At 36.1% G+C, this 13,688-nt stretch overlaps 1 protein-coding gene across 1 annotated transcript in view; it reads right to left on the bottom strand.

Moving 5' to 3' along the window:
* Positions 1–451: 451 nt before the first annotated feature.
* Positions 452–13,688, bottom strand: part of LOC110370327 (uncharacterized) — a 32,223-nt gene continuing 18,986 nt past the window's right edge. The window contains exons 2-5 of the mRNA XM_021326074.3: positions 9,274–9,403; positions 6,826–6,971; positions 5,349–5,490; positions 452–1,769 (exon numbers count right to left, since the gene is read on the bottom strand). Of these exons, the coding sequence (XP_021181749.1) occupies positions 1,553–1,769; positions 5,349–5,490; positions 6,826–6,971; positions 9,274–9,403 (635 nt within the window). The 3' untranslated portion in view covers positions 452–1,552. The remainder of the gene's footprint in view (positions 1,770–5,348; positions 5,491–6,825; positions 6,972–9,273; positions 9,404–13,688) is intronic.

The raw sequence follows: 13,688 nt of genomic DNA, 5'->3' as shown, positions 1-13,688 counted from the left end.
ATGTAGGTGCTCTAAAAACTTTGTTATGTTTTCATTAGTGTTCGTCCGTGATAGAGCGAGGCGAGGCAAATATTCAGGATATGTTTTTTGTATTACCTACCATTCACGTGAAAAATGAAATGCTTGATACTTTTTTGTATTCTTTAATTTTACGGAAATTATTTTTCCGAAAACAGCCTCTCTTGAAAATATATTTATTTTACCAAAAAAATTGGATGAGTTGAATCTTGGAAATTGATTTTAATTTGTTTGTACATTTAAATTTATTTTTTAAATTGCTGAAGCGACGTTTATTTCTACCCGAGTGAATCATTTCATCATTTCATCATTTCATCATTTTTCATGAGTTAATTCCGATACTTATAGCCTGTCAAATGAAAGTGGAATTTAATAAATTGTAACCTTCAATAACAATTATACAATGAATTCGCGAAATGAAAACCAGCAGAAGTGTTTTTACATTCACATTTATTTGTCCCGAAACATTCAACATATCCATCATTTTCATTATAAAATTACTTATATTTCAACTTCTATAAATTATCTCAATACTTTAGTATCATAATCGGCTTATTATTTACAATAAACTATATTTTTATAAACACTTATAAAGACACATCGAACTAATGACCTAATGTTAAAATCACATTTCATAAATATCTACTAGCTTAAACTAATAAAAAAGCTTATTTTTAAATAAACTATTTGTTGCTTAGAAACTTCTTTATAGATTTTAATACAATTACAATAAACATGCCGACAATTATTAACTAAAACTATTACATATTTACACTTTTCTTATTATGGCTTCTTCTTACTTAAAATAAGAAATTCATCCTGTTGAGGTACTCTATAATAAACTTTGCTTTTATTCCTCCTTGTAAATGAAAATGTCAATAGATACAAAATCACACCATTGTACAAAAATAAGTTAAATATAGCTTTAAACAATCACCAACATGGGCTTAAAAGAATTTTTACTGTCAGCAAATAAAGGGGAATCAGGGTCAGTAGTTTATTAAAAAAAACAATTACATTTTTATCATCAACTCCTCTTACGATTCCAGGTAAATTGTTAAAATGATAAAAACAGAATTCTGAAAATTTTAATTCACATATTAAAAAATAATAATAATAGGGATTCAATTTATGAATTCAGAAACGCGGTGGGTAAAACAAAAAGCCGTATATAGCCGTGAGTAGTGCACGCCGCTATGTCTTGCTTATTTCAGGAAAATTGATAAAATTATTACAACATAACTGTGATTTTAATTTGCAAAATAATCTTTAGCCGTGACTATAAAATAAAGAAACTCTATTTATGAATTTACAAACGTGGTGAGTAAAACAAAAAGCCGTATATAGCAGTGAGTAATGGCGCAGTGATCGGTGGGGGTGGCGCAGCGCAGTAAGACCGCGGCTGCTGGTTGCAGGCCCCTATGATTTGCTTATTTCAGGTAATTTGATAAAATTATAGAAACATAACTGTGATTTTAATTTGCAAAATAATCTTTAGACGTAACTATAAAATAAAGAAACTCTATTTATGAATTTACAAACGTGGTGGGTAAAACAAAAAGCCGTATATAGCAGTGAGTAATGGCGCAGTGATCGGTGGGGGTGGCGCAGCGCAGTAAGCCCGCGGCTGCTGGTTGCACGCCGCTATATCTTGCGCTAGGACCCACGCCATGCGCCTGAGCAGCGTGCTCGCGGCTATCGAACACGACCGGCCGGCGTTCGCCACGCATTGAATGAAGTCGTCTCGTGCGCTGGAAATAAAACAAATAACTGGTATCTTTGGTTTTTGACACATAAATTATTTTTTGTGACCCTTTTAGTACTCTTCACATTTTCCCCCTATTCTTCCCTTCTTACAAATCCAAACAAATTGCGATTTCTATTCCACATCAATAGACTAATCAGGGAATTCTTGTCCCGGCAATAAGGTTAAGGAAATGAAGTAGATTTACAGAACCCATAATAATTATTCAAGACTGAGTTCCATAAAGCTAACAACTGATGTAACCTAAGAACACTTGTATCATTATTCTTATTTTCCCCCTAATTGGGTAGCAGAGGTCAAATGGCATTCGGACGGCATTAATTACCGAGCCAACCCCATCTGGGCACAATAGGGGTGAACCTTAAAATTTATTATTCATTGTATATGGGCTTACTTTTATTAAACTTGTTTTCAGTTTATGTAGACATCTCGTGGTTACAACTTCCAAGCGTTTTAATAAAAAGTAACAAAATTGTCTCGAATAGCATAGGTACCTACAAGGTGGCAAAAAGATAGGGGACGCCAAATACGTTTTTAAATAAAGAAAAGTTTTTTTGCTGTCTGAATTTCCACCTAGTGATTTTTTTATTTTATCTGTATTTCGTCAGTTATCATACCTACCCAACAAGTGGCTTGAAATATAAACAAAAATCCTTTGGTATAAGTACGATACGTGAAGAAACTCGAAAGAATATGACAGCCCAATGTTTTATTGAGCACAACAGAGAATACTTGACAAGTTAGAATAGAGAGAAGTTTGTCATATTTTATTTACTTAAAGTTCTTGAAATGTATCAATGGACAGCTTTAGTTCCAAAATTTCGTGAAAGTCCTGTTAAGTAGGACATCCCAGAAGTACTATATTGGGTGAAAATAGAATTTCCTCGTAAGCAGGAACTCCCAGAAATAACATTTAGACGTTTGTAATTATGAAGAGAAAATGGTATATCGGTGTCGTAGAATCACAAATTCTAAGATATTGTGAAGTCAACTAACTGGTGTCTAGCTAACTTCTGCTTACTGGGAGTATTGAGCACCAACTGGGGAGTATTATGCTCTGATTTATGTGGCCACGTGTTAAACTTAAAGCTACAATGGAACTTCTTGGAGACGTGATCAACGTGAATCTTGCACTACAGACCATTTAAGCCACTGAAATATACACTCTCTGATAAATAACATAAGTTGCAAAATCGATAGTTCTCGATATTTTATTAGCAGTGGGAGGCTACTAAGTTTCCTAAATATTGGAGTGTGATTAGAATAATAATAAGTTATTGTTTGTAGAGTTTATTGAAAATGATCCTTGAGACGCAATTGTAAGCTGAAACTTATGAAATGAGAAATGGCAAAATGGGATTTCTATATTTCATATACACTCAGCGGCACGGAATTTGGCCCAAGCACATTTGGGCCTTATAACCATTATTTATATGAAAAATCAGAATTTTTATTTTAAAATTGTTTAATTTACTCATTTTCCAAAAGAAAATGACTAACAAACAACAGAATTGTGAGGATTTTCATTAAGTTTCATTAAGTTAAAAAACAGACTCCTTTACCGCAATAATCACCATAAACTTAAAATTCAATTTTTTTAACCAAAACAGAAACTTATCGAATTTTAATAATGGGTGTTTCTTCCTCTTGATCTGATGACTGCCTGCATACGATCTGGCATGCTCTGTATGATGTTTTTTACCTCCACCTGGGAGATCTCCTCCCAGGTGGAGGTAAAAAGCTACCAGCGCGGTTTTCAGTTCAATGAGAGTCTGTGGTGGGTTACGACTTGCTTGGACCTGTCTTTTAAGCATATACCAGACATGTTCTACAGGATTCATGGATGGGTTTATTGCAGGCCAATCCAATTTTTGAATACCGACCTCGAACAAGTAATCGGTTACGCAAAGAGCTGTGTGAGGTCGAGCATTGTCCTGCATTATACGGAATTCTTCACTTCCTATCCTTCCCTGACAGGGTAAAACATGATTTTGAAGGATCTCTTCAATATTCGGCACTGTTGCCAGACGGCTTTCGACAACCAATAATTCAGTACGGGCTTCTAAACTTATGCCTCGCCAAACCAAGATGGACCCACCATGAAAACCAACTGTTTGCTTGGTAGTGGTGGGAAGAAACCATTCTCCGCGCTTTCTCCATTCACGTTCACGGCCGTCTGGAGGTTTTAAGATGACTCTGCATTAATCGGTCCTTAAAATTTTACTCCATTGGTCACGCGTCCAATTTGCATGTTCTTTTGCAAACCTAAGTCTGGCTTTGCGATGGTGCGAGAGAAGTTCCGGGCCTCGAGTTGGTCTCCGAGCACGCAGATCCTGTTCCTCCATCCTTCTTCTTATTGTGCACTTACGGACGTTGACTTCTCTTGCTGTTTGCAAAGGCTGGCGTGTCTCTAACGCAGTGAGAAACCGATTTTTCATTATTGCAGGTACGATAAATCGGTCCTCGTGCGCCGACGAACACCTTACACCGCCACTTTCTGGTCTTCTTGTGTAAAGGCCAGTCTGGTCATACATTTTCTATGCATATCTTTAACTTGTACGCGGTGCACTTAAAGTTTCAACCATCTTCCGCTGCGTACGCCCTTGACGTCTTAGCAACACTACTTGAGCAACTTTAGCTGCAGTAAGGGTAATTTTCAGATCAAATTGTGAAAAAAGAGAAACAAAAAACGATCATAATCATTATTTTTTTTGGAGCGTGCTTAGTACGTCGGCAATTTCTATCTGAATTTAAACTTAACTTTCTGCTTTGTGTGCCAACAACGGAATCTGTTTCTAGTGTTATAAAAGTTAAACAGACACACATTTTTCTGTATTTTAATTAACAATTAGGAAAGGACTGACAATATGTCATATGAAATTAGAATTCACAACAGCTATCTGGGCTGATATCTACTTGTGTTTGTTTGGGCCAAATTCCGTGCCGCTGAGTGTAATAAGCCCAAAGAATAAATAGTAAATAGAACAGAGACTATTAATATCTTTATTTCAAAAGTCCTGAAATGAGATAAGCACAATAGATGTGGATAAAGAGTATCTACGGATTTATTAACACTTGCTTTTAATTGCGTCTGCAGACAAAGAGACTCGAGAATAATGTTTCAAAATACAATTAGGAACAATGCATCCCCTTCAGTTCTGTGAATCTTAGTATATTTGTAATTATTATCGTGTATCTTAGCGAAATATTTCGTGTTCATTATCTTGAATTAAGTAAAGGATGGTATTCAGAATACATACTTAGTTGCTTTGTAGTTATTTCTTAGGTACCTGTTTGTTTGGGATTTAACTATCTTGTTTTAAAGCTTTAAGATACAACAACTGCTACAATGTATTGAAAGGTAAGGTACCTACATATATAAAAACCAGAAATATTATTAAAAGTAAGATAAAATTTACAGGTTTATTTCGTCAACACTTCAATTAATACAGATCTCTCGTGGAGACTATGTATTTATTTTGTGCGGAGAATCTCCTTTTAAGTATTAGAAAAATAAAAATATCATCTTTATACATGAAATAAAATATAAAGAGTAGATAATTACCAACACAGTTCGGCGTTCCTATTGAAATATGTGAGCTGTTGGGCGCGGTCCGTGTTCTCTCGAACGGCGACTTGCAATTCATCCACACATCGACTCCAGTCGGGGCTGACACGACCCCAACACGTTGGCTCCTTCAAAAATTCTAAAAGTATACGAAAGAATTATTTAATAGCTTTATAGAATGCCGAAGAATGGACGGTTTTGCGATTTAAGTCTGAAAAGGCATTTGGTTATATCCTAAGAAAGAACAAAATTACGACTTGTCTATTTGTTTTAAATGTCTAGGAGGCCATAAGGCGGAAAACGAAGACCACATAAATAATGGACATAAATAAGAAAAAGCTATAAATATGACACAGTAATCCGGACTGAGCATGATTGGTGATCGATGTTTGTGGTACAATATTAGTTTATCTTTAATAAAAAATAAATTACTAAAATAAATGCTATTTCGGGTTAATCACAAACTGGAATCTTTGAATTTCAGTTCCCTTTTCATGAATGGGGAACTTCAAATATTTTCCTTGAATGTCTTTGTCTGAGATGTAATGAAAGTCTTATCTATTTGAAGGTTCGTAAAACAATTTGGCCTTAACTGATGGACTCCTAAAACGAAAGATAAATCAGTTTTCAATCCAATGGGAACAACAAAGTTTTATTTATTTTCAGTAAGCGACCATTCGACGCCAGTATAGCTGGATGATGGATCGTGCAGAACGTGTAAACTTTAGTTCAAACAAACATTCATAGAATACTGAAACAAATGAATAGCGCCATACGAGTCTGTTTCGTTTTCATTTTATAGCCATTACGCCTGCAACCGGCCAGCCATTTTTATAATTCAATTTAAATGTTTCCGATAACATCGATAATCCTCCTTGATTGTGGATTTGCACCTCATCTTTTTTATAAAACTTTAATTCCCCAATGATGGGATGCTGTTAAGTTTGTTTGTATAATTAATTTTAACTCCCAAGATTTTCCTGCTCACCTTTCCTTATTACTTACGCTTGACATTTCTCTAAGAGCAATTTTTAGGGTTTTTAATTTTATCATTAAAGAAACCAAAATTATTAATACCTGTAAGTATTAATAATATCCCAAATTATTATGGAACGTGTATAATATAAATAGCAGTAGATAATTAATTACACAATATAAGTACATTGTTTTAGGTAAAATGAAATTGAAATGAAAATGGTTTCATAATGCAAAATGAATTTCGATGCTCATTTAATGGAAGTTACTAATTTGAATATGGATAATTGTAATATCTATTATAATGTTCATGATATTTAGCACATTTATTAAACAGTCTATTTAATAATTCCTAAAGGGCTAATTAGATCCTGTGACCTACTGACAAAAACCTTATATACTTTACGATATATACAGGTTGCCTTATATCTTTTAATTTAAAATTACTCAGTAACGTGTAATATGTATTTAAAATTAATATTATAGAAAAACAACTAACCTCTCCTCAGAGCCGTGTCATTCGTACATAGAAAGCGCATGAGTGCGCGCGCGCCTCCGATCTGTTGTTGCAGTAACTTCTGTCCGTCCGTGGGGAGGCAGCGCTTGATCCACGCGTCCATACACACCATGCCTGTATGGTATGCCCTGGGAGAATATCGAACTTATAAATAATCATGTCATAGAAGAAAAAACAGGTATGTCTGCTATAGATTTGCATATTTAACATTTAAGAGTAAATAAGATTGAATTTGAAGTGGACTTCGGTCCATCAATGAGGTCCATTTTCGACGAATTGAAACTCCAACTGGAATACAACTATTTACTATAAGTGGAGATGTAGGTACACTATAATTAACAAAACCCTTCACGAAAGTTCAACGAAACAATAAGACTCGATTTCACTTATTGATACTAAAAACAGATCACCCTAGAGCTATTCTATTTGCGAAAACCAATAAGTGAGATCATCATCAAATGCCAACATAATAACAAAAGAAAAACACAAAATAACGAAACTTTGTCGTTTACTGTCATGCGAGGGTTAGATATAATTGGCCAAGTTTATTCGCAATGGTGCCATATGTCGAAATATTGTTTTGTAACTTTTCAATAAATGACACACGCTCCTAAGACTTTGGTGGGAACATGACAAAAGTCGTTTTGAATTATGATTAATGGCGTCATTATTATTTCCAACTCGTTTTCAAAGTTTGTATATTTATCATGTGTTGTACATATGTTGATAAGACCTAATTGTCATTTTATAAAATTGATCTCTGTATTTAATAAGTCAAATGAAAGCTATCCGTATAAGTCGCGAGGCACCGATCGGCCGCGGTAATAAATCTTCATTTGTCGACGCTGCCGTGTTTTCAAACCATTAATCGTAGTTTTCAAGTTATAAAAGAACTGGAATGTATATATTATCGTCAATTACAGCAGTAAATAGTTGCGTGAGATCCCTGAGGTGTCATTTACAGAACATCTGGAAAAACTTGGGAGCCAGTCATCAGTTTGTAACTTTTGGGACGACACGTCGCAAAAGGATCGATGACTAAAGGTTTTTGAAGACCTTTGTATCTTTCCCCCGAGAATAGAGAGATGTTACATGACATTTGGAATATGATCTGTTGTGAAAGTTAGAAAATTATACTGTAATATAGGTCTTTGATCAAGAGATTTTGATGATAAGTTGACTTAAATCTTGGGAACGGGTCGTGTCAAAACGGTGAGGTGAGATCATTAGTACGTTTTCAGCAGAAAATGTTGTTTTCGCCCAACAATAGGATAGAAAGTTTTCCTACTCGTTGTAGGTAAACTAAAATGAAATAGGTACAACAAGTTCTTTGTCCGTATATCTGTAATAGCCCTGCCCACGAGCACTTGTGGTGGATTAATACAACCGCCGAGGTCTTACGTCTGGCTATTAGGAACATAACATGACATTAGTTGGACGGGAGCACGTACTCCAACGGTTAAGAGTGGCCTTGCTATGTCGATTTCGTCGAGATGTGCGTGTCCCAAATGTACTATTCGAATAATTGGATTACTATACCTAACATTATTTTGAGACGGGGTAAACGTCTTGTTGAATGTCAAAATGGTGGTATTAATTAGTTAGGTTAACCTCTATATGGCTTAATTGTGTAACTGGGCATACTTCTACCTCTATATTGCTTAATTGATAAATAGTATAACTGAGCAAATAAACAATTAGTTAGATAACTAATTGGTAATATATGATATCAATAAAAGGCACATTATTAAATGACTCGATCTTTATCGGAATTCGTTCGAATAATAGAATATGTATTATCGATATTTCTTTAATACCAACGGCTTCTACGAATAAGTGAAGACCGAAAATTCTTTGATATATTTCTTGGCTGAAACATTTCACAATCTCGCCACGGCGCCGTAACACAAATCTCACATTTCATTTCATACTTTGCGAAAGGTCTTAAAGAATAAAGGTTTTTTTTATTAATTTTGATGTGGGTTACATGAGAACCTGTAGAAATACTATATTAGGCTGGACGTTTACTGAAATTCAATATGAAACCTTTTAGCCAATGTTGAAAGTAGGTACAAAGGTGAAATTAAATAAACGTTGAAGGTTGCTCGACGATCTTAATTTTACGTGGGTTATGAAAAGGTTTATAAGTTAGTCAGGCATGTTGATCACATTAGCCGACAGCCCATGAATTAACAATGTGAGCCGTGTGAGCTTTTGGCATGCCGCTAAAATAATGAAAACAATGCCCATTATGTAAGAGCATGGAGTTTATGCAACATTAAAGCACTTTACAGACCTATTTCTCCAATAAATGATATTTCAGAAGTCCAGAAAAAGCCATGAAGCAAATTACCTATCTAAAACTACTTTGAAATCTGTTACTACGAGTTTGAAACTATGTATATTGGGGTAACTATTAGGTTTACTTACTGGCAGTGCGCGTCCAGTTCATGTTTGTTCCTGGGCAGGCCGACGGGTGTGCGCGGGATGAGGCTCACACACATGTTCAGGTCTCCAGCGTCACAGTTTTCTGTCTCCCCTAACTGTGCTCCTCCGCCTCCTGCAAGAAAGACAATTAACAATACAATACTTGTATAGACTGTAATAGCATAATTCTCATTCTCCTGCTCAATGTTTACCTAAGCAAAGCTTCGTGGATGGGTTTCGCCTGTTATTTGAACATCTTGGCATCTTGACGTGCGCGGGTTCCTGGGTTGAGGAGGTAAGAAAGGCAGTCGCTTTATGTAAAAAACTAGTACCTACTCAGCTGCATCCGGTTATAAGCCGACCCCAACATAGTTGGGAAAGACTAGGAAGATCTCTAATCTTGTTCCAATATCATATTTGGAGCATCATGTCTAACTTTCTGTCGACATTATAATACGTTATAATGGAGGTAACACATACAGCACTACAGTGCGCCCGACGAACCATGTACGGCGAGTTTGAAGTTAGCTGTTAGGCTGCTCAGTTAATCATTTACTAACAAAATTGTGCTGCGTCGGGCGCACTGTAAACTAGTGTGACACAATTTATGTTAGAGCGATGTGTTATTACAGAACGTGGGTATTTTTTCTAATTAACGTGTCGCAGAGGGTAGATGGTGGATGGTGGATGGTGTTTCTAAAAGGTTTTTGGTCTAATCTTTGGTATATACGAGGATATACGAGTAATCGCATCAGTCTTCAACATATCGTTATATTTCACACTAGCCGTTTTCCCGCGGTTTCACCCGCGTCCCGTGGTAACTACTGCCCGTACCGGGATAAAATGTAGCCTATGTTACTCGTGGATAATGTAGCTTTCGAATGGTGAAAGAATTTTTAAAAACTGTCTAGTAGTTTTTGAGCCTATTCATTACAACCAAACAAACAAAAAAGCAAAGTTTTCCTCTTTATAATATTAGTATAGAAGTATAGATAAGAAGCCAGGATTTAATTTTGATACTTAGTTCGAAAGATAGATGAAAACGTAGGGCAAAGGCAACTATCTACATAAATAATCCGGGAAGTGTGTGGAAATCGTAACTGACAGCGATTTCAGACACATTGTGTTCGGCCTTTATATCTGCGTCTGCAATTGCTCTATTGTGAGGATGTCCATTGTTATCGCAACGTCATGTCAAACTGTATCATAAATATTGTATAGCTGAGAAACTACGTCGTTTGGATTGATGAGCCGGTGACCTAGAGCAAAAAAGAAATAAATAATTGATTCTCGTGTTCCTTACTCCAATTTTTCGTTGGTAAAAGCTAGTAACGTTCCAAAATACCTATGTCTGCTTTTTTCGCATATTTGCTGAATTCAAACACATAATGAATTACAGTCTCTTCAGAAAAACAGTGGTTTTTATTTTGTGTTCAACAATGAACTGGCTGTGCGCATAAAAAGCACCAAAGTTCGTTAAAAACTGCAACATTTCACCAAACTTTAGAGCGCACGTTGTGACACATATAACGGAAAAACCATGCATGACATCGGACTGTCAAGGCGAGAAAAGTGAGAATCATTTCTAGTTTTACGAGGCACGTAGTTCTGACAATAAGGCAAGGATAACCCAGCCATGTTGAGCTAGAAACCAAAAACAAAAGAAATCCGTGACACAAGCTTGGATGGCTCCATTAGGAGAAACGAAAGAGGTGGGTGTAATCCATATCTTAGAGAACAGCGAAGTGATTATCTTTTGAAACGTGATAATTTTAAAGGTCTCTTTATTTACCGTTGAAACATTTCTTTGATATCTGTCCTCAAATGAAACAGCCAAAAAGCTTGAAAAAAACCGAGTTGTGATTTTACCATATGTAAAAAAGTCTACAAAAGTAGATGGAAATAGGTAGTAACCTCCAGAATTTTGGTTATTACATTAAGTAGCACTCACTGAATCTCCTGTCTGGATTCAACTACCTACTCAAACTAAAGTGGTGTAGATTTCAAGCGAGGTTTGAAACTGACATATTGTTGTCCTTCAAATTGTCACTTTTGGACAAACCCTCCTCATACTTGTTCCATGTGTACAGTACATTAGAGTAAGTTAAGTAATTAACGTTATTGTTGATATTGTTAAAAGTAGCGGATAAACGTTTTTCAAAATTAATTAAAAGTAGCTTGACATTTTATGAGATTTTAACACTGGACACACTGAGTTTTTTTAATGAAAACTTAAGGTACATGTGGGTATATAGTTATAGCAATTGCTATATTGTATGAGTCTTGAAAAGAAGAATAGTGTATAATGCACTCAGAAGTTTTAAAGGAGAATAGAAATTGAATTTGAAAGACCATGAAACTCTCATAGACTTTTGGTCTTCAGGCTAAATTATACTGCCTATAATTATACCTCCATTAACATTGGGCTTTACAAGGTTTAATGTTCATATTGGGAAACCAATACGAATCTCCACTTTCCGCGTATAAGTTATTAGAAACAAATAGATATTATATAACATTAATTTACTGCCTATGGTAATACCCCTCTATCAGTTCTCGATAAAGCATTCATACTGCTTTAGATAACGAATTAATATCTACAATGAGTTCAAATTAATATGGCTTAGATTGATGAACTAACTAAGGTAAACGTACCAATAGTCGTCGGATTTCGGAAATCACTGACTTTGAAGCTCTACTGTGTGCTAAATATTTAACAGAAAATGACAATTTTTGCATGACGTGATAGATAATTTATTCGTTATTCTAAGTAACCAATGTTTTTTAATCATTTTGATGGGTTTATGTATTTATTAAGGAAAAAGTAAAAAAAGGGCGATTTGTACCAGTAGTCGTCTGATTTGTACCGATACTCGTCAAATATTCCCAGTACTCGTCAACTTCTAGTGCTAATATGAACTCTATATTCTTGAACATAAAGTTCAAGTTATGTACATTTTTTTGTGCTTGAATTTTTTAAGCATACTTTTGCCTTTGAAACATACAGATAGATAGAAAACCAAATCCCTATTTAGAATAGCAGGTTACAATCTGTTAAGAGCAGGTATTCAATAAAACAGATACGTAGTTACATTTAAATTTATATTCCTAAAATCAAACGCTTGGAATCACAAAATCAGTCTATAAAATTAATCATAATAATTATATTTTCTTTATATTTTTTATTTTCTTAATCATAATAACCCTGCAGTCATGTGCATATGTAGCACGAGTAAAATAATTACTATTAAAATATTGAAATTGTAAAATAATCAGGTTTTACAAAAAATAAAAGCGACATTTATTTATATAGCTTTCCGCGAAATAATTACTAACATTCATAAATATGTAGGTAAGGTTGTCATTCATCAAAACTTCTGAACTGCTTAGCGCATGCAAAATTATGATTACAACTAAGCGTTCAAACCCAATAATAGGGCATCTGAGGCGGATGACGTGGAGTAGCGACCCCGCGGGGCTATATATCCGAGTGCTCCAGGGAGAGTATACTGTCCCCCATCTCCGGCCTGCCGGAGTGAAGCATGACGGGGGATAGGTCTCCCACCTCTTGGCTTGCCTTCACCGGCCGGTCAGAGTGGAGTCGCTAAAGCAGAGTTAGCAGCTCTGCTCGGAGGGTAGGTGCCTCGTGGTAAGTGGCTCATGTCCCTGTTGCCCTCTTGTTGCTATTCAGTGACTGATTCCCAGGGGCCCAGTAAGTGAGCTGGCGAGCCACCACCTGCCATTTTAACATGTATTTTATACATTATCATCAGCAGGTGTCATAGTTCCTATAGTTTCCTATATCCTAATCCAATAACATCCCGACGCAATAACCCTAGTAGTTTTCCTCCATAGTTAGCAATAGTTTAGCACAGAACCGGGTATTTTCCTTGGGTACAATTCTATAGTGTATACAGGGATAATCGCCGGTTTTGTGTCACCATTTCATTAAAGTTGTCTCAAAAGGGCTTCAGCGTGTTGGCTTCGGCCCCACGTTCGCCTCCCAAAAATCCGGGACTCTATAGTCCCGAGGTCTGTAGAGACATACAAATCCATCCTCCGAGCCTTTCTCCCAATCATGTTGGGGTCCGCTTCCAGTCTAACCGGATTCAGCTGAGTACCAATGCTTAACAAGAAGCGACTGCCTATCTGACCTCCTCAACCCACTTACCCGGGCAACCCGATACCCCTTGGTTAGACTGGTGTCAGACTTACTGGCTTCTGACTACCCGTAACGACTGCCAAGGATGTTCAATGACAGCCGGGACCTACAGTTTAACGTGCCATCCGAAACACAGTTAATGGTGTCTAAGACAGCTGTTCCCAAATGGGGTTCCGCGGAACCCTGAGGTTCCGTGACAGGCCCTCAGGGGTTCCGTGGAAAATTCAAGATTTTCATACGGTAAATCGTTTCACTT

This window comes from Helicoverpa armigera, chromosome 7 (genome assembly GCF_030705265.1).
Source record: "Helicoverpa armigera isolate CAAS_96S chromosome 7, ASM3070526v1, whole genome shotgun sequence".
In the NCBI taxonomy this organism is placed as follows: domain Eukaryota; kingdom Metazoa; phylum Arthropoda; class Insecta; order Lepidoptera; family Noctuidae; genus Helicoverpa; species Helicoverpa armigera.
The sequence above is the reverse complement of the archived record's forward strand: the minus strand, read 5'-3'. Positions and strand labels throughout refer to the sequence as shown.